The 22,292-nt window shown below is 31.5% G+C and overlaps 2 protein-coding genes across 4 annotated transcripts in view; one reads left to right on the top strand and one right to left on the bottom strand.

Annotated features, from left to right (window-relative positions):
• Positions 1 to 44: 44 nt before the first annotated feature.
• LOC148180213 (uncharacterized) lies at positions 45 to 10,863 on the bottom strand. Its single transcript, XM_088038683.1, has 8 exons — positions 10,699 to 10,863; positions 1,578 to 1,703; positions 1,374 to 1,526; positions 1,139 to 1,327; positions 913 to 1,028; positions 767 to 865; positions 329 to 679; positions 45 to 274 (listed from the first exon to the last, which is right to left on the bottom strand). Exons 2-8 carry the CDS (start codon positions 1,693 to 1,695, stop codon positions 116 to 118), a joined length of 1,185 nt encoding a protein of 394 aa, XP_087894809.1. The 5' UTR covers positions 1,696 to 1,703; positions 10,699 to 10,863; the 3' UTR covers positions 45 to 115.
• Positions 10,864 to 10,895: 32 nt separating this feature from the next.
• fdl (beta acetylhexosaminidase fused lobes) overlaps positions 10,896 to 22,292 on the top strand; it is an 88,224-nt gene continuing 76,827 nt past the window's right edge. For 2 of the 3 annotated variants that reach the window (XM_088038641.1, XM_088038608.1), the window contains exons 1-2: positions 10,973 to 11,055; positions 11,111 to 11,228. Coding sequence is in view for 1 of the 3 variants with exons in the window: in XM_088038582.1 (XP_087894708.1) it covers positions 10,989 to 11,228 (240 nt within the window). In the remaining 2 variants the exon portion in view is untranslated. Of the gene's footprint in view, positions 11,229 to 22,292 lie in introns of all 3 variants that reach the window. The other variant, XM_088038582.1, reaches the window with a different exon arrangement.

The following is a 22,292-nucleotide window of genomic DNA, read 5'->3' as shown; positions in this document are numbered from 1 at the left end:
ATTGTAGTTATGTCACAAAATCCTTGAAAAATCAAAATTGCCTATTATTATTTATAAATCTTTATTACTTTGATTTCGATTTGACAATGTACTTAAGATAAGTTTTATTTGAGTTTCAATTTGAGATTATCGGTTTCACTTTCAAAGATTCAGCCAACTCCTTGCAAGTATCCAGTTGATCTTGGACATACCGCACCCCGCCAGCTTCATCAACCGATTCCATGTGTAATTTTTCAGGGTCTCCGGCAACCATAACGGGTTTATCGGGTTCCGCCTAAAAAAAAAAAAAAAATTATTTCTGATTAAAAAATCAGTTGCAAAAATATACCGGTTCCATATTCCTGAGATAAGATAACATATCACTCAATCTTCCTTGAAAATCTGGAGCAAAACAAGCTGGATCTATCGCGATAAAACATTGCCCCAAATTCGCTTGTTTGCTAAAATCGCCCCATTGTCGAATATGGGGACCATAGGCACTGCCTCCTAACATACCACAAAAGATCTCCACCAACATACCCAGACCATAGCCTTTGTAACCTGCATTTATTTCAGACCCTCCTAGTGGCATTAAGCGTCTGGAATCGTAACCCACATTGGCATCAGTTGTGACGTTGCCACTGGCATCCTGTGCCCAACCCTCAGGAATAGGCTCGTGCTTTCGTTTTTGAATTTCGATCTGCAGTGAAAACAATCCACTCAGTTTGATTCTTGTTAATTGTTACCTAAAAGAATGGTAAATCATTATTTTGTTTGAATACAGTACCTTCCCAACTGCGACGGCTGTAGTCGCCATATCCAACAGAAAACTGTCTTGCTTACCAGCTGGGGCCCCCAGAGACAAGGGATTTGTTCCTAAGGCTGCCTAAAACTCGAATTCACCTGATGCTCTGCACTTCATAATATATTTACTTGTTTGGCTCGAGTTGGTGCCATGAGTGGAGACGTATTTGTGAAACTCATTCCTAGAAGACCATGTTCTATTGCTTGGAGGCTGTAGATGCCTGCAATTCCATAGTGATTCGATTCTAAAACAAAGAAATTAGTCCACAAGATGGTTCCAAAAGTAAGTAAACAAAAAAAAACAATGAGCTTTAGGAAAATCAAAATTTGGTGAAGAAACAAAATAAATGTTTACCTTTGGTTACCACCATCCCAATTCCTACGTTTTTCGCTTTTTTGATGGCAATATCCATAGAATAAAGTCCAACGACAGCTCCTAGACCATTATTTCCATTCACCCACGCAGTAGCTGCAGATTCTTTAATGACAGTCGGGGTTCCTTTGGGATCACAAAGACCTCCTTGAACATCCTGTATATACATACCTAAAAGTCTTTATATTAAACAAATTATTTTGAAATTTCGGCTTACTTAGTCGGTTCATTCCATGACTGTAGTGTCCTCTATAATCCGCTGTAACTAAATTTTTTGCTAAAATGTCAGCGCTCTCCCTTGGGGTTCCCACAGCCACCATGCAATCGCTTATAAATCGATGAGCGTTCGATAAAGGCACAATAGGAGTGTCTACAAGCAAAAATTGCAACAATAAATGTTATATTATCAACATTATCATACCTATGTCTAAAATTTTGGTGGTCATTCTTCTTAGTGCGATGTTGAGCGTTTGAAGGTCTTGGATCATTTGATTGCGCATTGTAAATATTTTTCTGTTGCATGTTGGGAGAAATGCCATTGTATGATCTACGAATAAACACAAGTTTCGGCTTGAATGTAGGAAAATAAGAACAAAATAATCAATACTTTGGTAATTGTTATCTCTATTTTTATCAATAGGTAGTTAAATTTTATTGCACATCAATAACCTCCTTTCAAATTTAAAGCATCGTGTTTTTCTGCTTATCAAATAACGTCGACAGTTAAATAAACGAATCTTAATTATCACTACTTTTCAGGGTCGCCTTTATTGTACACTCTAAAAGTGTATTGTTTGTACAAAATTATTTTTAAATAATTCGATAAATTTACAATAAGTAAGTGGAAGTAACATTGGTAAAAATGATTGTCAAAAGATTTTTGAAAACATATTTTAAACGTCAAAAGCTAATAAGTATAACTAGTAGTATTATTTAAATTATATCATAATTTATTCAAATTATTAAATACATTTAAATAAATATCCGATATGTTAGCTACAACTGATTGTGTCTAGCTATTGACTTTGGCTTTTGGTGTAGAGAAAGAAGTGTTTCAAACTGCGATTTTCTGCACTATTCACTTTGAGCAGTTCACGCTCAGAAACCATAAAATGATACATTGGATATTCTACAATATTTGAGAAAGCCCACATTCGCAAATCTTTGATTTTGAATGTAAAATAAAGGCTCTGTTATTATTAAGCTTATTTTTTTTTTAAATTTTACATTTTTAAGGCAAACTCAATTTTTGTTTAATAATTAATTCTCTCGGTCACGAGTTCTGGGCCAGCCTGCATATCACCAAAAAGTAGAAAACGAAGTACAGGCTCTTTTTCCTGCAGAGAATTTTTTGGAGGCGCCAAATTTAATATGCGGTTCTGAGCGAGTCAAACAAGGTTGGTTTTTTTAAACTTATTGAGTTTTAATCATCGCTGTGCTATCGAAACGCGCGTCAGCATTTTTTTACGAAATTTGGTGTTTGGGAATAAATTGTATGTTTGATATTTTTTGTCAACACCAAGATTTGATCCAATAAATTTCTTTACATTTAAATCGTCGTCTAAGCGGCAACTACCGCAAACCCAATTTTTACAAAATCATACGGGAGCACAAAAAACTGTTTGTTTGGCAGTAAAAGTAATTTTTTTCCATGATTAATTGGTATCAAATCTTGGTTTAAGGTTAAATCTATTCAAAAATTCAAAAAATAATTTCCACCAAAAAATTTATCTAAGAAAAAGTAGAAACAAAATATTTTCACAACTGAGTTTGCGGATGTTGCCACTTAGACGACGAAATGTCACTTTTTTTAATTCCAAATGGTTTAAGCTTATAATTGTTGTCTAAAACAGCTTTTAGATTTTTGAGACAGTTTGAAGATACATTGAGAACTTGTTGTAATGTACACATGTGAGTTTTTGGTTTATTGCACATTTTTATATTCTCGTTGTTTCTCGCCTTTTTTCTACTCCAATCGGCGATACTGATCCAATCGTTTAAATTTTACAAATTTTATTTCAAATTTCACAAATTAAGTGTTCAACAACGTAACTTCGTTTTTTTTCTAACGGATATCTTGAGGAAGCTAAATAAAAATACAAAGTTAAATACAGGGTCCGGCAAGACTTGTGTTCACCTCTAAAACCGTCTTTAATTTTAAAGATAAAATTTTGAAAATTTGCATACGTTCATAGTTGACAAAGCTCTAGAAGCTGACACAAACATTTGTTTTTTATCACCGACGCCTAAGAAGTATAATTTTTAGCGATTTTTGAGTTTTTGAGGAAATATTCGCGAATTAAATTTATTTTGAACACAATTTTTGAAAAAACGCTGTTTTATCAAGTTACTTTTCAAAATTATGACGGCGCAGTAGCAAAGGACGTTTTCACCAAAATTTCACAAGTTACTTCATTCACCTGTATGAAGGTCAATTCTGATTAACTCGGACATGTTGCACTTTATGGCCACCAGAAATCGTTAATCAACATCGACAAAGCGACAATTTCACCAAGTAAAACTTTTGTTACAATCTAAAGCGAACCAAAGCATTTGTGACACAAGATGTTGACAGATGGGTGTAAACGTAGTTTCCAATTTTGACGTAATGAAAATGGAAACAAACTTGATAAAGCAGCATTTTTTCCTCAAATTTTGATTACAGTTTGAATTAAACCTAAAATGACAACTGAGATATTTTTAACACATTTATATTGAAAACAAAAATTAGGGAAGACTTCACAAACCCTCACAATAAGTGAAAAATTACATTTTTAAGGCGCCGCGACGCCAAAACTATCAGTGATAAAAAACAAATTTTTGCGTCAGCTTTTAGAGCTTTGTTAACTTTGAGCGTATGCAAATTTTCAAAATTTTGTCTTGAAAATTAAAAACGATTTTGAGGATGGGTGAGCACAAGTGTTGCCGGACCCTGCATAAAGCTAAAAATATAAAGTAGGTACATTTTAACAGTTGCTACAATAATAAATACTTTTTAATCATCATTTTTTCATAGTGACTTTTTAGAGACGACTATAAACCGTCGCGTCGGTTAAAGTCATTTTTTGTCAAAGATAGATAAATCTTATTTTTTTGCATATTTGTCGTCAAATTAAAATTGAAAAATTTGGGGGATAAAAATAAAATGTGTCTTATTTTTAAAATGGTGACATACAAAATTATCCAACACTTTCTCTTTTTGTTATCCTTTTTATAAAATCGAAAACTCATCAAAATGGGTTTGTAACTTAACAATTTAGGCCGACGACATGATCTACAGGAAGGGGAAAAAAAGGCACCCATGGGTGGAGTACTATGTCCGTTTCAGTTAAACTATCTCAGAAATCAAAAAAAAAATCTAAACCTAGTCCTTTTCACAACATAATTTTTTTTCAAAGGAAAAACTTGAGAATACCCTTTCAAATAAAATTTTACATTCTGCAGTCTCCGTAACTAAACAACTAATAATAAGAGTTTTACAATGAAAAATTTTCTACAAAACCAAGAAATGGTACTTTTAAAAGTTTAAGAAACTTGGTAAAAAACACTTTTTGTACTTTTTTTGATATAGAATATCATCCATTGTAAAAATGTGTTGACTATAGCGATTCACATTCGGTAGAAGTAACTAACGGATACTTTCGTGTCGCTACGTTGGATTTTTGAAATAACTAAGAATTAAACATTGGCATCACTGTCTGTCAAAAAAAATAGTCATTCAAATTTGACAATAAAACGAGATGGAATCAACTATTACAAGACCAGCAATTTCAAATGGTAGAAAACAGAATATTTTTCTGCGGAAATCGGAGGAAAGAAAGTCAGAAGTTTATGATTAAAATCAATTTCGCAATGCACACCAAACAACCGGAAAAACTTTGTTTCACACTGCGAAAAATTAATTAGGCAAGGCTGGTCAGCACCATGATATAAAGATTTCTAAGATATGATACTCAGGCAACCCGAACGCGTCCAGCTCGCGCAGTGACGTCACTCGGAGAGTAGCAGTTGGAAGAATTGCCATTGTACGGTGCTTAAAAGCAGGAATAAAAGTGTTATATTCTTGTTATTAAATAATATTATTAAAAACAATGTTTTACACAACATCGATTTAATTAAGGAACACTTTAAAATTCGTTTTCCATTTTAATGCTGAATGAAGGCAGTTAAAACAAGAAAAAGTTTATAGATTTACGGATCAGGACAGTCCAAATAATTGTCGCTTGTGAAAATTTTGTTGAAATGAGGTTCTAAACATTTCATTAAGCATACGAGCGTAGATATATCAGTTTAGAATAATGAAATCACTAAACAAGGGTGTGATTTTTTCAGATGTAGAAATAAAATATTTTGGTTTTGATGTAATTATGGTATTTTTTGCAACTCCTCAAAAACCATAATGCGAAAAAAAATTCAAATTACGTATTTTTAAAATTAAAATTGTCAACATAACATATCATACTCTTTTTAATCTGCAGAAATTGGTAAGCCATGCTATACTTCTTTACCCTCATTTCAAAGATAAAAAAAAACAATAAAGTAAGTTTGAAAAAAGTTTTATCAAGTTAGAAAAAAGAAATCAGAAGCTACAAAAACAAACTTAATTCAAAATTAATTAATAATTTTCACAAATTCCTTGTTCCTTTTAATTTTATTTTTTCTTTCTTTTAAAACTGAATTTAATTTATTAATTCTAAAATTTTTTCTAAAGTTATTGTTTTTCGCTTTTAAGTAAATCTACTTTTGCTGTCAAGTCATTTTCGAAGTCTGTGTTTACGCTATCGAAACAAAAAGTAAAGTTTATTTGATTATTTGACAACATGCAAAAACATGCAAACACAAAAATGATCTCTGAAAAAAAACTGATTTTCCTTATTAGGTGAAAGTGTAAATTTACCCGATAAATTTTGAAGTTGAAAGCACATTGTCAATAAACGTTGCCGTCGTGTTATTGTCGATCTTAAGTTCCCTATAAAAATTTGATTAAAGAAAACTGAAAAAACTATAAAGAATACAATCAAAGAAAAATTGTTTGATTAATTACTACTTTTCAGCAAGTAATGGCCTCATATTTTACATAAATAAAAAGAAATGAAAGTAATGTAGGAAAATTATTAGCGATGAGTTACCAACTTATTCCGTTTCAATTATGTTTTTCACAAATTTGGCTTGATCTCTTGAATTTGCACGCTTTTTCTTCCAGAGCTGTTGAAGGTTTGCGTGATTTTCTTTTAGGAAGAAATAAAGAAGAAACAGCTTCGTCTTTTAATTTTCTTCCCTTCTTTGGTAAATAATTTTACAGTTCGTATATCTATTAAGTTTCTCTCTGTACAGAACTGTTTTGAACATATTCTGGCATTTTCTAAATTAAAAAATCAAACCGACGAATCAAACACGAAATCACCCACAATTTTCTTGTCACACTGGTTTTGGAAAATCTAAAAAAAATGATATTCTTTTCAGCATAGTTTCCCTGATTGTCACTATTGCAACCAAATATAGAACAACGCATTTTAGTATTTATTCGCGACGTGAGAATTATAAGGTTCTAAGTGATTTTTTGTCAAAATTTAAATTGTATGTTTTGCGATTTTTTTAAACATGTTCTATCATGTATAAAAAAGAAGTGAGTTAATATTTTAACAAGCCAAAATGATTTTAATAAATCCTGTCATTTTGTAAATAAATGCTTAATAAATTAAAGAGATATCACTGATAACGTGAACACTGGATCAATTAAATGCTGTTAGTTAGATGTTAGTTAGATGTTAGTTAGAACCTCTCAGGTCGCGTATTATAATTATTATTATTATTTTATTAACGAATTAACTTAAAAATATAATACAGAAAATTTGAAAATCGTTAAAAGCTGGAAACAAGATAAATACAGATTCCAATAAGACAAACACGTGCCTTACATGTGAACTAACGACTCTCCGAGTGACGTCACTCCCCACTCCGTAGATGCGCAATATTATACCTTAGATTTCATTATACCATGGGTCAGCACTCATGGGAGACGCAGCTGTAGAGAATATTCCTTCAATCATTGTAATACTAACAGAGTCAAACCTTTAATGACAAACTAAAAACTGTCACTTTGATGACATCTGTTCTACAAGGCATTACACTAGAAAAATTATAACCTTAGGTACACTGCTCAAAAATAAAAGTTACTAAATTTAGTTACTTCAACCGAACCTGAATCATTTTAATACCAATGAAATTTCTAAAAAAAAGTTTATCCAAAAAAAATTGAACGTTTATAAAAAAAAAACCTTCTTAGTTAAAAAAGAACAAATTTTGTTTTGGTTTTCAATTTTGGGCTCAGGAAACAATTAACTGCAACGTGATAGGGTGCATGAGCGCCTTTCTTCATCAGCCTGTATAATGATTTATCATGGAATCAACTATTTTGTGGGCTTTGCAATTAATTTTTTATAAAATTTACGAAAACAAGTAACAAAACGTAAATTTTCTTCTAAAAAACACATCTAGGTATTAAAGCACTTTTTTTTGTTCAGTTTTGCGTAACAACTTGTAGAATCATGAAAATTTATAATAAACAGATAAAAAGGTAATTAAATTCAAAAGTCGTTACATTCCATTTTCCCCAATTTTCTTCCTAAAGAGTCGAAAGTCTAATTTACACCTCAGAAGTTTCAAAAATTTACACAGGATAGTGAACTAATTAAACTCTAGTTTATATGTATATGATTTCATTGGTGAGAATGGACGATAAAAATTATGCAGCAACTGTTAAAAAGTTTTTGATTTGAAGACGTTTTGGTATCAATGGAAATAATTTTTTTCTCCACAATTTATTATTTTTGTAAAACTTACTGGCCTTACTGGCTACTAGATTGTTTGAAACAGAGTTCAAGAGAAAATGCAAAAAATAAATTTTCAGTGATCCACCTTCTCATTTAAAGATAACTTTCCAACAATTGACGAGTATTTGTGTTAATAAAATCCATTGTGTTTCCCTGATAATTCTGAACAATTTCTTTCAAAGATTTCCAGTCATATTTTTTTGGTTCATAAGCAAACTAACAACTTTTCTAAAATATAATTGAGCTGCGCCACCATTAAAGTCATTTTACGACGTCACAACTCCTTATGCATATCAGTTGAAAAAACGATACCAAATGCTGTATGAGTGAGAGTGCGATAGAGAGAACTACATCACTCGCAGCTTATTGACACACTGGTCTGTGGCCAATCGTCGGCTTAGGAACTATGACATCACAAATCCGACTGTGAAGACGCGTTTTTAAATGTTCATTATTTAAACTTATTTTTGGCATAAGTCAAGCGCACCAAAATAGCAATAAATATTCATTTATAATATTTTTAAACTCAACAGATTCATTTTTCTTAATAAAAATAGTCCACAAACACCGAGCGAAGCCAAATCGACCATTTTTGGGCTAAAAATTTAATTCTATTCCTAATATAATAAATATAATAAAAATAATAATAAACTGCTCCAATGTACAAAATTATCGAGCAAAAAATACAAATTTTACAATTTTTTTATCTTAAAAATGTAAAAATTTTGTGTTAAAGCTTGTTCTTTTTGCAATTTTAACGTCATAGATATGAGATTTGTGGATTTTACTAATCTTGATCTGATGTTGATTTGTATCAAAAATAAAATATAAATTGTACTTTTTTCTTAAAAAGATACAATTTTTTTTTAAATTGTGGTAAATCCTCTGATTTTTCCAGTTTTAACTCTATAAATATAAAATTTGGAGCAGTCTTGATCTGATTGTTCTCTGGACAAAATTAGAGAGCCAAAAAAAAATCTGGAAATATTAATTTTTAAAAGAGAACGAATTTAATTTTTAATTGCTCCGAAAGTCTGTCATGTCTATACTTTTAACTCTATAGGTACCAAATTTTGGGAACTTATTATTCGTAACGTGTATATGAACTTTCCAAAGTACAAAATTGTGGAGCCAAAAATACGTTTTCCAAATTTTTTTTTCGAAGAATTTTGCATTTTTTCAATTTAACGCCATAGATATGAAATGTGGGGATTGTATTAGTGTTGATCTGGTGGTGCTCTGTGCCAAAGAACAAAGTTATAGAGCTTAAAATACAAATTTTACTATTTTTTTTCTTGGAAGGACGCAAAATTTAAAAAAAAAATGTGCTAAAGCCTCCCATTTTTGTAATTTTAAAGCCATGATATAAAATTTGGGGAATTTGCTAGTCTTGATCTGATTCTGCTCTGCGCTAAAGGGGAAAATTATAGAGCCAAAAATACAATTTTTTTTCCATTTACTGTGCAAGTCATTTTAAATTTTAGGAAATCATAATTTTGTTTTAATTTGCTTGAACGTCTGTCATTTTTGTAATTTTAACTTTAGAGATATGAAATTTTGGAAATTTTCTTTTCTTAACGTTTCTGTTCCAATGTACAAAATTATTAAATCAAATATACAAATTCTAGAAAAAAGAATTAGATTTTCAAAAAATGTGCGTTAAAACCTATCATGTTTGCAAATTTAATGCCATAGATATGAAATTTAAAGATTTTACTAGTTTTGATCTGATGGTGCTCTGTGTCAAAGGACAAAATTAAAAAAATAATTTTTTAATTGTTAGGAGAACATTTTTTTTATTTCTTATGAATGATCTTACTATTTCTAATGTGTCTATGAACTGTTCAAATGTACAAAATTATCTATCCTAAAGTACAGATTTTACCTATTATTTGAAGGATGCAACATTTAAACAAATTTCAATTAAATATAGTTAAATATGTTTTTTTCAGTAAAGTTGAGAGAAAAAACAAAATTTCGTACAAGTGACTTATTTATCTTAAAATGCGGTTGACTAAATGTACCTACCTATTAGTAATGTCGGGCAAAATTTTGACTGAAATACGAATACGTACCTACAATTTTCATCTAGAGTAAGTATATTCTTATTTGCTAATTCAGAATTCACTCGTGATTTGCATTTTGTTTTATTTCAAAATATATTTCATATTGTAAGCACGAAATTAAAACGATCAAAGGCGCTTTGGAATTTCAAATCATACTTTACCTACTTATCAGTTTTTATTTGATCGTGATATAGTAGGTACCTAAATTGATTGCTTTTATGTAATACAGAGACGAAATACTTTATCTTGGCAATATTTATACAAAGTTTATTTAGAAAGAAACAAACATTCCATATTTGAATTAAATCCACAAAAACTTTTACAGCATAAAATATTTTGAATTTCATGAATTGTTATTTCGACATCATCCTCTGATGAAAAGCGCTTGGTTTAAAATAACCTACGAATACAAACTATTTATTGGCCATACAATATCGAGCATCGCGGTTGAAAAGTTAAGGTCATTGATTAGCTTGAGATGATGAAACCACAATGCGATTATCATTTACAGACGTATGAAAATTACCAACTGCTGATACAGATAGATAATAAATTAAATATTTATTTTAGCTAATGTTTAGTTAATAGCGAAAGTAAGTTATGGATGTTATGACAAGAATTATGTAATTTAGTAATTAATTACCTTGCAAACTACGTTATAACGTAGGGAACCGACTAAAGAACTGACATCACAAACCATCTGTTGTCTCACCATACATGAAATTTTTGAAACACGCATTGGCCATTAAGTTGCTAGGTCGTGGTGCGAACAGTTCGCGAAGTAAAAGCATGACGCAAAATAGCGCAAGCGTCAATTGAATGATCGGAAACCGGCCATGACCTGTCTTTTCAGTTTTCCACAGGTTTTTCCATAACCTAAACTATTTTCCATTTTCACATAATTGCTATATTTTCAGTGATGGTTTCGGTGTTATGTATTCGTGTGTAGGCAACCATCAATTTCAATTTAATTGTTTTATTTATTCGGATGTCGCTTTCGGTGTGTATTCCGAATTTTTCCGATCTCGAGACACGTTGACTTTATTTTATTTTAGCAATGTTTGTTTAAAGCTCGCCATACGCCGTAGATCTTCTCGATGGTATTGTATTGGCGTCGATTTCATCAAGGAAATCTACAATGCAGGATGTGTCATTCCGGAAAACAACAAGCATGTAAGGGTCTAAACTAATAAATGTTTAGTAATGGAAAGCGAGGGAAACTGGGTGCATTTGCTTGTGTAATAAAAGAACGATCTGAATGTTTACAAATTGCAAATCAACAGGGCTCAATATAATGTAGATTATGTTGAGGATTACAAAGGTAGAAACTGAAATAAACATAAAATATGCTTCAAATTTATTTAGTTTTCTTATACCATATGAGCAAAAAAACTTTAGATAAAGGGTGGCTGTCACAAACTTTTGTTTTGGAAACGTATGTCGGCTTTTGTTGTCATACCCAATCATATGTGCTTGAATCTTTGATGTCTTCGGCTCTTTGAACTTCTTGTTCTGCCAGAACCATTGCTACGATGCACGCTCCCGATTTCTTCAAATAACTGCACACCAATCCATACCATAATAAAATAATCACCATCCAAAGATGCCATGTCGAGAACTGTCAAATTTTGACGGCTTAGTTTAGACAATCAACGACAAATTCATTTGTTTTTCATGGCCTCCTATTATCTAAAATTTTGTTGCTCATACGGTATTTGCTTATTTATGTTTGTTACTGAACAATTTTTACGCTTTTCAAAAACGTTTATTACAAACTTAAAAATAGAATGAAATAGATTCTAAAAAAAAAATATTTTTATTGCAATAATTTTTTATATCCACTTCTACGGCAGTAGAAAAAACGAGTTTCATTAGATATGTTACTAATGTAGGTAATATGTATTGTATTTGTAAAGGGAGGGTTATATTGTGAGTTTTTAAGACAGTAAATCTATTTTATTTGAACATTTCGATTCTAAGCTTTCAGTAGTCCGAACGACTAATGTGATTTTTATCTCCTTCATTCAGACAAAATTATGTATTTTCGCTAATCTAATTTTACATCTTGATCAAATTATACAGCACGATAGATACAAAATTTTTAACACTTCGCTAATTTTCGATTGTCAAGACCTCTATTACTATCGCGGAATCAAAATTTCGAACATCACTTTTTGACATGGCAATGTAAAGCAACCTTTATTGTCATTGTGACTGACATACAAAGTCAATTTCTGACACTTGCTGTACCGTTTATAAATTTTAAGGTTATAAAGACAAAGGACAGTTTACAATTTTTAAACATCAATCAGTTTGATGTTCGAAATTTTGATTCCGCGATAGTATAAGCCTACTATAATTAGATCAAAATGTGGAAATGTGATCTAGAATTTTTTGAGTTTTTTGAGTTTTGAGAAAAATGGTTCTATTTCGCGTTCATAATGAAGATATTTCGATACAAAGATGTTTTAGTATAACAGATTTGGGCATACAGTGTAAATAGAACATACGTTCAGTTCCAACATGTACAACGTACTTTTATAAAACTTCTCTTTCTTTCACATTGAAATTTTCATCGATGTTCAGTCTTTCCTTTTCTATAAGATCCAGCCAATAACGTTGGAGCACGTCAGTCGTGACTTATTTCTGTTTGACGCCAGAAATGTGACAGGACAGCGTCTTTCCGTTGCGTTTAAAGGTTACGTTCATTTGTTCCGTGGTTCATTTGCAAACCGGTTAACATAATATTTGATTGTTTTGTATTGTGTTGTGTTGTATTTGACTTTATTTAAAAACTATCTTAGTGTGTGTAGTGTGTAACGCTTAAGCGAGTAATTTCACGCTAAATTTTCATTAGTCTCTTATTTTAAAGGTTTCTCTTTCATTAAATTCAAACCACGCGCCAACTCTCTTGACCAATCAATTCTATAGATACTATAGAAAAGGATAGACTTATTTAGTTGTCAGTTTTCAATGTGTTAGAAAGGGACAAAACCAATGATGCTTTTCTGAGATTGTTCGATGATGTTGGCCCAGAGTTAAGGCCCTATCCCCGAATCTGTTATATTAAAACATCTTTGTTTCGATACGCGTTTGAGCGTATTTCGGTATCGTAATCGACCAATCCCGTGCCAATATTTCCAGGAACATTTATTTTTGTTAGGTTTGCAGCAGACAAACCGTCAACCTGCCGTCAACGTTGACAATTTAGATTTTGGTTTTGATAAACCATGATAAATCAATCAATATATCATTATTTCTTGTTGTACTTGGCTTAATAATTCATCGGAGAAAAACTCTTTAGATGCAAGAGAACCATCATGATCATGATCAACATCTTCGCTCTCTTGGCTCCCTTGCGCTCCGATAACCTCAAAACGTCACACCTGTCAAACTGCCAACAAATGCCAACTACCCTTAAATTCCCTAGATTTCGAAATCAAGTTTTTTCGTTTAAAATAAGGCGAAATAGAAAAAATAGCGTATGATACTTGTTCATAATGCATTTTGCCGCACTAACTACTTTATGAAAAACGTGCCTGCGCCAAGATGTTCATTATGAAACGCGTTTCATAATATACTATTTCTTTATCAAATGTTGCAAAAACGAATGAAATCGGTTAAAAACATGAAGTTACGAAAGTATAAATTAGTTAAAATTTGTAAACTGCCTCCAAATCCCAAACTTTTAATAACAGTATAAAACTCTGAAATAAAAACAAAGTATCAAGTATCAAGTTGTTAAGTTGCTAAGTTCATTTTTGAACAAAATGCGTTTTCAATTTTATAAAAAAAAAAGTATATCAGAAAGGTATAGCGTTGCATCCTTCTATGAGTTATAATTTCAGAAATAACAAACATTCTATTTTCATTTCTCAAACTTCCAAATCTCGCATTTAACGGCAAATATGTAAATAATAAAGAGTTTTTCGACCTAGGTTACAAAAATTGAAAATAAACTTAAGCCGACGATATCGCGCTTAATATTATACCTTTCTTAATTCACTTTCAAGTTTTTGATTTTTAATTTTAAGGCTATTTTTTGCAGAGATTGTTTGTAACCACCAAATAATGCAGCTTTGCGATTGGTCGTTTAATTTGTTTAACGCCTGTAATTCCTGCTGAATATTAAACAAAAACTGTCACATTTGTCAGATTGTCACCAAATGGTAGGAGCATTAGCAATAATAGTAGATTTTGTTATACGGCAAAAAAGTGGTACTTTTTGTCGAGCAATAGCAAGGCGAAGCGTAGCGTAGCCGAACGTATGTAAAATTGCGAGACAGCAAAGCCACTTTTCGGCCAAATAACAAATACTACTTCTTTCTCCAAACGTTACAAAAAGTACTTTTACTGCCTAGACAGCAAAAGTATTTCCATGTCAATGAGCGCTTTTCATTAATTATAACAAAATTGCCTCCATTACTGTCTAAATACGACTAAAAATAGTGACTTTGGAGAAAAACTTGATTTTGTTATTTTCAGTGCATTTAGTAGTTATTTCTTTATAACTTATGTTTTTTATGATTATATTTTGCAATTATTAAAACTGTTGTCAGTTGCTTGTGGGCCATCTGACATGTAAATTGGCATGTATCTATTAAAGGTATTTAACTTATTCCATTCAAATCCTGCTGATGTTTAAAATTGCTCCTTAGTGAATCAGTAAATTCACTGCGGGGAAAAATAACGTATAGAAGACTTAAATATAAATTAACACTCAGCAAACATGACATGAACGTCATTACAAATAAATAAATGCTTATTTTACATAATTTCTGAACAAGTTTAATTAATCTAGGGCGCATCTTTTGGTACAAGCATATCAATCCTTAAAAGTTCCATTATTTTCTTTTCAAAGCCTAAAATCTCTTCTTCACGCAGTTTTTATCTATAACTATGGTTCATATTTTTGCCACCAAGTGGTTTAGAAGACCTTGAGTACCGATCCGAAAAAGTGCCAATTTAAAAAAATATGGGCGTCTCTAGACTTCCGTAACTTTTACTCGACAGGAGAAATTGTCAAGGGAAAGACAATTTGACGTCAATTTAAATAACTAAAAAGTTCCCTTTTTATCGTTCTTTAGATGTTGTTTATTTTATCAATTACAAAATATAAATCTTCCGCTATGAAGCAAACTGCAAGAAAATATATCACATCAGTCTGAATGCTCTAATTTATCTATTGGAAAAGACAAAACGATCCGTGTAATGTTTATTTTTAATTTTGAATTATTCTCAACCACCTTTACATTACGTGCACTTTGGACATAAAATATACATTTCGTCGTCTGAGCGGGAACTACCGCAATCTCAATTTTTACAAAGTCATACGAGAGCGCAAAAAAACAGTTTTTTCGTCAGTGTAAATAATTTTTCTCAATGACTATTTGATATCAAATTTTAGCTGACGGTTAGATCTATTCAGTAATACACAAGATAATCTCCACGAGCAGTAAGTTTTCCGCGAACAATTCATCTGAGACAAAGTAGTAACAAAATATTTTCACAACTGAGGTTGCGGATGTGGCCACTTAGACGACGATTTTTTATAATATAGGGAAGTAGGTGAGAGACAAAATGATAAAACCAAATGAGAGGGAAAATATTTAATGATAAACTAATTTATTGTGTATTTATCAATGGCATATGATTTCTTAGGACTTATCTAAGAAATTGTAACTAACAATATTGATATATTTTTCGTGTATTTGGATATCAATCAATTCCAGCATACGTGCAAGGGACACGCCAATGGAAACATTTAGTGCATTCAAACTTAATTTTCAAAAAATGTGATGTATACAGGGTGTCCCAGAACTCGCGCCCCAGAGAGAAAGGGGTTATGGAGGCAACAATTTTGAACCAAAATTTTAAAACCATAATTTTTTAGCTCAAAAAATAATCGAAATAAGACAAAAAAACTGTAGCCAATCCCGAAGCCGAACAGAATTTGAAAATTGGTAACTATGGACACATACTATCATCCATTGGTCAGTTAAGCATTAGATTCTCGTTGCCTAGGAAATTGGAATGGCCATTTACTCCACTTCTCCAATAAGCTTTTGGGATTGGTTGTTAACTTTTTATCAGTTCTCGAATACTATTAAACTTAGTCAATTTTTGTTTTGAAATTTACCATCTGTATTACCTGTATAAATTATACTGTACAGTACACTGTACAGCCTGTATAAATTATAATGGTTGTAGTATTCAAAATCTAAATGTTTTTTAAATGTGATTATTCAATTTGCAAAATTTTTGGACTATTTGGCACCAAATTTGAAATAAATAAAATGGAATCAACAAAATGTGAGCAATTTTAATATCGACTATCAAGAGTAATGATACCATGTAGCGCCGTTCCGTAGAACCCTTTCTGGTGATTTTTTTCCATTTGCTGCGGTCTATCCTTCGGAATGCAATGTTTGACTGCCAGTAATTTTTCGGGCTTCCTCTAGGTCATTTTCTCTACACCCTCATTTCCCACACACTTTTCACTACCAGATTACTTAACATCCCCACTAAATGACCGAACCAACGGAGTTGATTACTTCTATTACTTGACACTCGGGCTTCTTCTTGTTTCTACATTTCTTATTTAATCTTTTATCATGACTCCTTCTCGATACCTTTATCATTTTCGTTTTACAGGTCTGAAGTTTTTATTTCTGTCTTACTATCAGTGCCCACGGCTCACTTCCATACAGCAAAATAGGTACACTCCGTTTCACGAAAGCGTTCTGAGCAAGAAATGAAGTACGTTTATGGTTTTATCTCTTTCTATCCGATAACTAAAGCTTAAGCAAACCAAGAACGAATAGCATTAAGATTGTGTTTCTTTCTGTTCTTTTCCAATTTAAGAAGTAAAAAGAGACAGAAGCTCTCAAATATGCTGAGTGTTAGATTAGCTCTCAGGGTTCAGCTAGGAATGCAAACACCGACAACAATAGGACACAAAAATCATTAAAGAATTGCACAAAATTTACTCTAAGAAAACATAAAAAAATTTACCTCCATGTAAGTTTACTTGAGTACCTGAGGGATTAGTACCCGTGACCCAATGAACCAGACTTATAACAAAATAATGAGAATTTAAATTTTTAAAAATAAAGTAATATTTGACAGCGTACTGTCAAATACAGACAGAGCGGAATGTCGGTACTTGAACCATTCTCTTAAATTTTAATGAGAGATCGGGATAAATTGGTGTAATAGACTGTACTATAATTGACTCATAAACCCTTACTTTTGTAGCTCTTGTTATTTTATTTTTGCAAAAAACGATCTTCCCATCGCAAATTATGCTTTTAGATTTTTTGATATTTGATATTTATTATTACTTACCTAAATCAGTATCTCCTACAACTTTTTATTTTTTGAAACTTGAACTTTTCAGGGTACAGTGCATGAATTCTTAGAATCGATCGTCTTCAAATCCGTTTGGCTTGAAATTAAATTAAAAGTGAAGTGTATTGATTTCCAATCACGAGACACGACTTCTACGAACACATACAGGGTGAACCCGAATAAAATACAAAGCAGAATAGGGTAACAGTACAGTTTAAACTGGTGATCAACTTCTGTAGTCTAAAACGTTATAATTTAAAAAAAAATGTTTAGTTTTCTACAGAAATTACTGTAGACCACTGAATTGTGAAATGGGTCAATTTTAGTGTCAATGCCAGTTCAAATCACTGAAAAATTGGGAATAAAAACGCTGATAAACAAGTGAAAACCAGCTTCTTTTTCAGAGTTTTCGACAGTTTAACAATAATTGTTTGCTTTACATTATTTTTACTAGGATTTTTTTTATTCTTTTGATTCTTATGTTTCTTGTGAAACTGACTTTGATTGTACTGATATTGTGGACTGTCCAATTGAGGATAACATTTCGGGACCTGAGAACTATAAAATTCTAACTAACATTTGCATTAAATTGATCAGTGTTCACGTTATCAGTGATATCTCCTTAATTTATTAAGCAATTATTTAGAAAAATGGCAGGATCTATTAAAATTATTTTGGCTTGTTAAAATATTAACTCACTTCTTTTTTATACATGATAGAAAATGTTTAAAAAAATCGCAAAACAGACAATTTAAATTTTCACAAAAAATCACTTAGAACCTTATAATTCTCACGTCGCGATTTGATCATTTTCCCTAATAACTTCACGTAACTTCTATTTCGTTTCTAATTAAAATTTCAGTAAGCTATTTCACAAATGTAGTTAATAATTCCGAAACACAATACGCTCGAAAATCCGAAGTTGATGCTATTAAGAACTGAATAGCTATGCTGTGTCCGCATTGCGCATGCAAACAAAACTAAGCTTCATATAAATTGCTTTATATTTTCAGTAATGCAAATCAAAACAACACAGTGACAGTTTTGAAATTATCAATCATCCCAACTTCAAAATTTTTAGCGGGAAATTGAAAATTTTCCTTTTATATTGGATTTTTTTAATGGTGCAGTGATAACACTGAATCACGACCTGCTGTATATCTACGACCTGTGCAAAATCTCATTTCCCCGTATCAAGAATGTTTCCGAGAAAACGCATTTTTTTGCCGAGGAGGGCGCTGCTGCTCGGGCGCTTTTGACATTGTTGACAAATTGAATTTTGGGGTTAGTAAGATTTTTGACTTTTGAAAGCTACAAAAAACACAAACGTAGAACAAAGTAACGATCGTAAACAAAGCACACAACGAAAACTTGAAAAAGCAACAAACAACGTGTAATAATTTCAATATTCAAACTTAAAATTTGAAATGTCAAAAACAATGTTGGTAATAAACCCAATATGGTAAAATGTTCCCAAAACTGCCCGAGCAGCAGCGCTTTCCAAAGCATATGCGGAGAAACAGTGGAACTACACGAATGCACAGGTCGTAGATATACAGCAGGTCGTGCACTGAATCATAAAAATAGCTGTCAGATTAAAAATACCTTAAAGCACAATTTTATTAGCCTTTAACTAAATTTTATTTAGAGCTTCAGAATGGCAGAATGCCTATGTTCAGCAATCTGTGGAATATCCGGTACATGCACCTTCGGGCTTTTCTTGATTTTATATTCGCTGATGCAGATTACATTTCCATCATTGCCTCCAATGTGCGATTTGCACAACAAAACAACTTTTTTAGAAGATATGTCTATGTAAAAAACTTTACTTTACTTTTCAGGTTTTACTTTTTAATCAAACCTCAATTTTTTATCTGAAAATCCAAAACCATTCATGGTCTTTTTAGACGCAGAATTTTGGTATTTTGTGTGCTTTTAGAATAAAATTGGCTATTAAGATTAGCAGAATAACCAAAACTAATCATCAAGATAATGTGAAGCAGAACCAATTTTGCGAGTTTTTGATGGCTACATTGGTCTGGATTTAACGATATAATGACTCCCAATAGACTGATCACAGTTCTTTAAATTACACTGTCTATAAAATTGTGATCTTTCCTAGTCTCCATTTTCGTACGTTGTCGTGTTCCGTTGCACAGCCGAATTTTATAAGATCGCAAATGGGACGGCACTCGTAAGCATGAGCAATAAAAATATGCAGTTTCTAAAACAAAATTTTCACTTAACATATTACATGATTTTATAAGAGTCTGAATCTAAAAATTTTATGTTACTTAAAGAATCTTCTTCACTTAGGATCCTTATCGTCATTATATTAACTAAAAATTCTAAATTATTATGAAGTTTGTCAGATTTGCATTTGCTAAAAATTGGTCTTAAATTTTTTCCATAAAGTCCGTTTTTTTTTTTAAAAACACCAACACCGCAATCTTCTCCTGCATTACAACCGGCCACGTTGTCTAGGGAGATTTTTGGTGAGAAAATAATTGTCAAATTTTTGACATTTCTGAAAATTATGCACTGTTTCCGTTAAAAACGTTTCTTTTACACCCTGTTGGATTGCAAATCAAAGGATTAAATAGTAAAAAGACTCGTAATTTTTATACATACTTGAATCTACACAACTTGCATTCATAGTTAGTGGATAACTATAATTAGCAATAATTATGTCAAATAAACGCATTAAATTGTTGCGAGTATTTGTGTTATTGTGAAGATGATTCTCATGTTTGGTGAATTGAATGCTCATTAAATGCTGCTACAGCGGCCAGCCCTTCTGCATGACGATAACCTGGTATCACTTTTCAGAGCAAAATTTTAGGTCTTTATAATAATAAACCAATAAACTAACCAAAAGAATAAATCGTCTAAGTGGCAACCTACGCAATCTCAATTTTTGCAACTTTACAGGACAATAAAAAAACTGTTTTTTTTTTAGATTAAATACATTTTTGGAATGGTAATCCTCTACATTTGTTTTTTATTGTGTTTCAAACGATTATTAAAAGTTTCAATAAAATAAAACAATTTTCTGAAGAAATACTAGAGATAGAGAGTGTGTCTTCTGTAGATCCTGATTAAATTAAAATGAGTGAAAAAGAACGTATTAGTTCAGTTGGAACATAATATAAAGAGCCATCGCTAACTTCCATTTTTGTGGATGTTCAATTAGGCAATTAGATTATGTATAATTTTACAAACTCGCCGTATGTTAAAAATTATGACATTTACCTTGCTATGTTGATATTGTTGTAATAATAAAAAACGTAGACACTTTTTTCATGCGTGTTCAAACCCTTGCGCATTGCTTTAAAAAAATTGTTTTTTTTGTAATATTATTTAAGGGTCTACGCTACGCATATACCCGTATATGGCTTACGATTTTTCGTTTTTGAAGCGCATTTTGGACTTTGAAAAATCGCTCGACCTCTGTATGTATGCGTCTCAGGTAGAGCTATGGAGGTGACATCTTCGAATTTTGAAAAAGTGAAAAATTTGACTTTAATTAATTAAAAACTGAAATTCCCATTTTTCGTTTTTAAGGAATATGAAGCAACCTACGAAGTTAAAAAAAATACCAACATGTGGAGAATTAAAACCTCTATGGAGGTGACATTTTTGTTTTTGTCATTATGCTATAATTTTGAAGTTATTAATAAAAAAACAAATCAAAAATAGGCAACCAACAGTACAACTAACGCAAATCATCTTATGCAAATCTCATGATTTACGACCGCTCACTAGGGGGTCACTGACGTTCCGCCCAATTGTAATAAACTGCTATCGGGTAAAAGCAGGTAAAGACCCAACTGGTCGCTCTCGGCAACAAATATCGAAGGTACTTGTAGCTAGTGTATTGAGAAATAATATTTTATTATCTCTGATACAGGGTCCGGCAACATTTGTGGTCACCCCCAAAATTGTCTTAGAGGTAAAATTTTAAAAATTTACATACGCTAATGGATAATCGAAGAAGCTCTAGAAGATGACGCAAAAACTTGTTCTTTATCACCGATAGTTTTGGCGTCGCGACGCCTTAAAAGTGTAATTTTTATCTATTTGTGAGGGTTTTTGGAACCATTCAATATATATATATATATATATATATATTTTAATATAAATGTGTTAAAAATATTTAAGTAATTAAGGCAGTAAACCTTCATATTAATCCTGACATTGTAAATAATTCTTTAGCGATGGTAGGGAGCAAAGGTATCTTCAACTGCGACAACGCAATTTTACGCCACTGATTTAAAATCGGGCCCTAAGTTCTTATTTTTCAATGTAAATAATTAACTATTTCTATTTAGTATCCAAAAAGTGCAACAATCAACGTTAATCAAAATTGAAGTGACTTGTAAAAAATTGATGTAGTTTGCCACTGTCCGTCATAGTTTTGAAAACTAACTTGTTAAAACAGCAATTTATGCTCAGTTACATTAAATTTAAGATGAAGCTGGTCACAGTTATGTTAAAAAAACAATTCGCGAGTATTTACGCAAAAACTCAAACATCGCTAAAAATTACTCTTCTAACGCATCGCAAATTTTTGCTTTAGATTGTTAAGCTTGATAAAGCGAATGCAAAAATGCAAATATTTATTTTTGAAACTAAAAACGATTTTGAGGGTGATTATTACTGTTGCCGGACTCGGTATAATTCACTGTTTTTCACACAAAATTTTGTTATTTACGCATTAATTTTACATTTCGTATTTTCCAGTTTTAAATTAGAAAACCTTTTTTCCGCAATTATAAAATGTGTATTATTGGGAACATTTTCTATTTCAAAAACTTTATCCGATAATTCTGACTTAAAACCGCTAATTACATTTTTACTTTCGGAACTATTCCTAATATTTTTCAT

Source organism: Gnatocerus cornutus, chromosome 1 (genome assembly GCF_029298725.1).
Source record: "Gnatocerus cornutus isolate USDA-ARS CGAHR chromosome 1, icGnaCorn1.1, whole genome shotgun sequence".
In the NCBI taxonomy this organism is placed as follows: domain Eukaryota; kingdom Metazoa; phylum Arthropoda; class Insecta; order Coleoptera; family Tenebrionidae; genus Gnatocerus; species Gnatocerus cornutus.
Note: the sequence above shows the minus strand (reverse complement) of the source record. Positions and strands in the feature narration are given on the sequence as shown.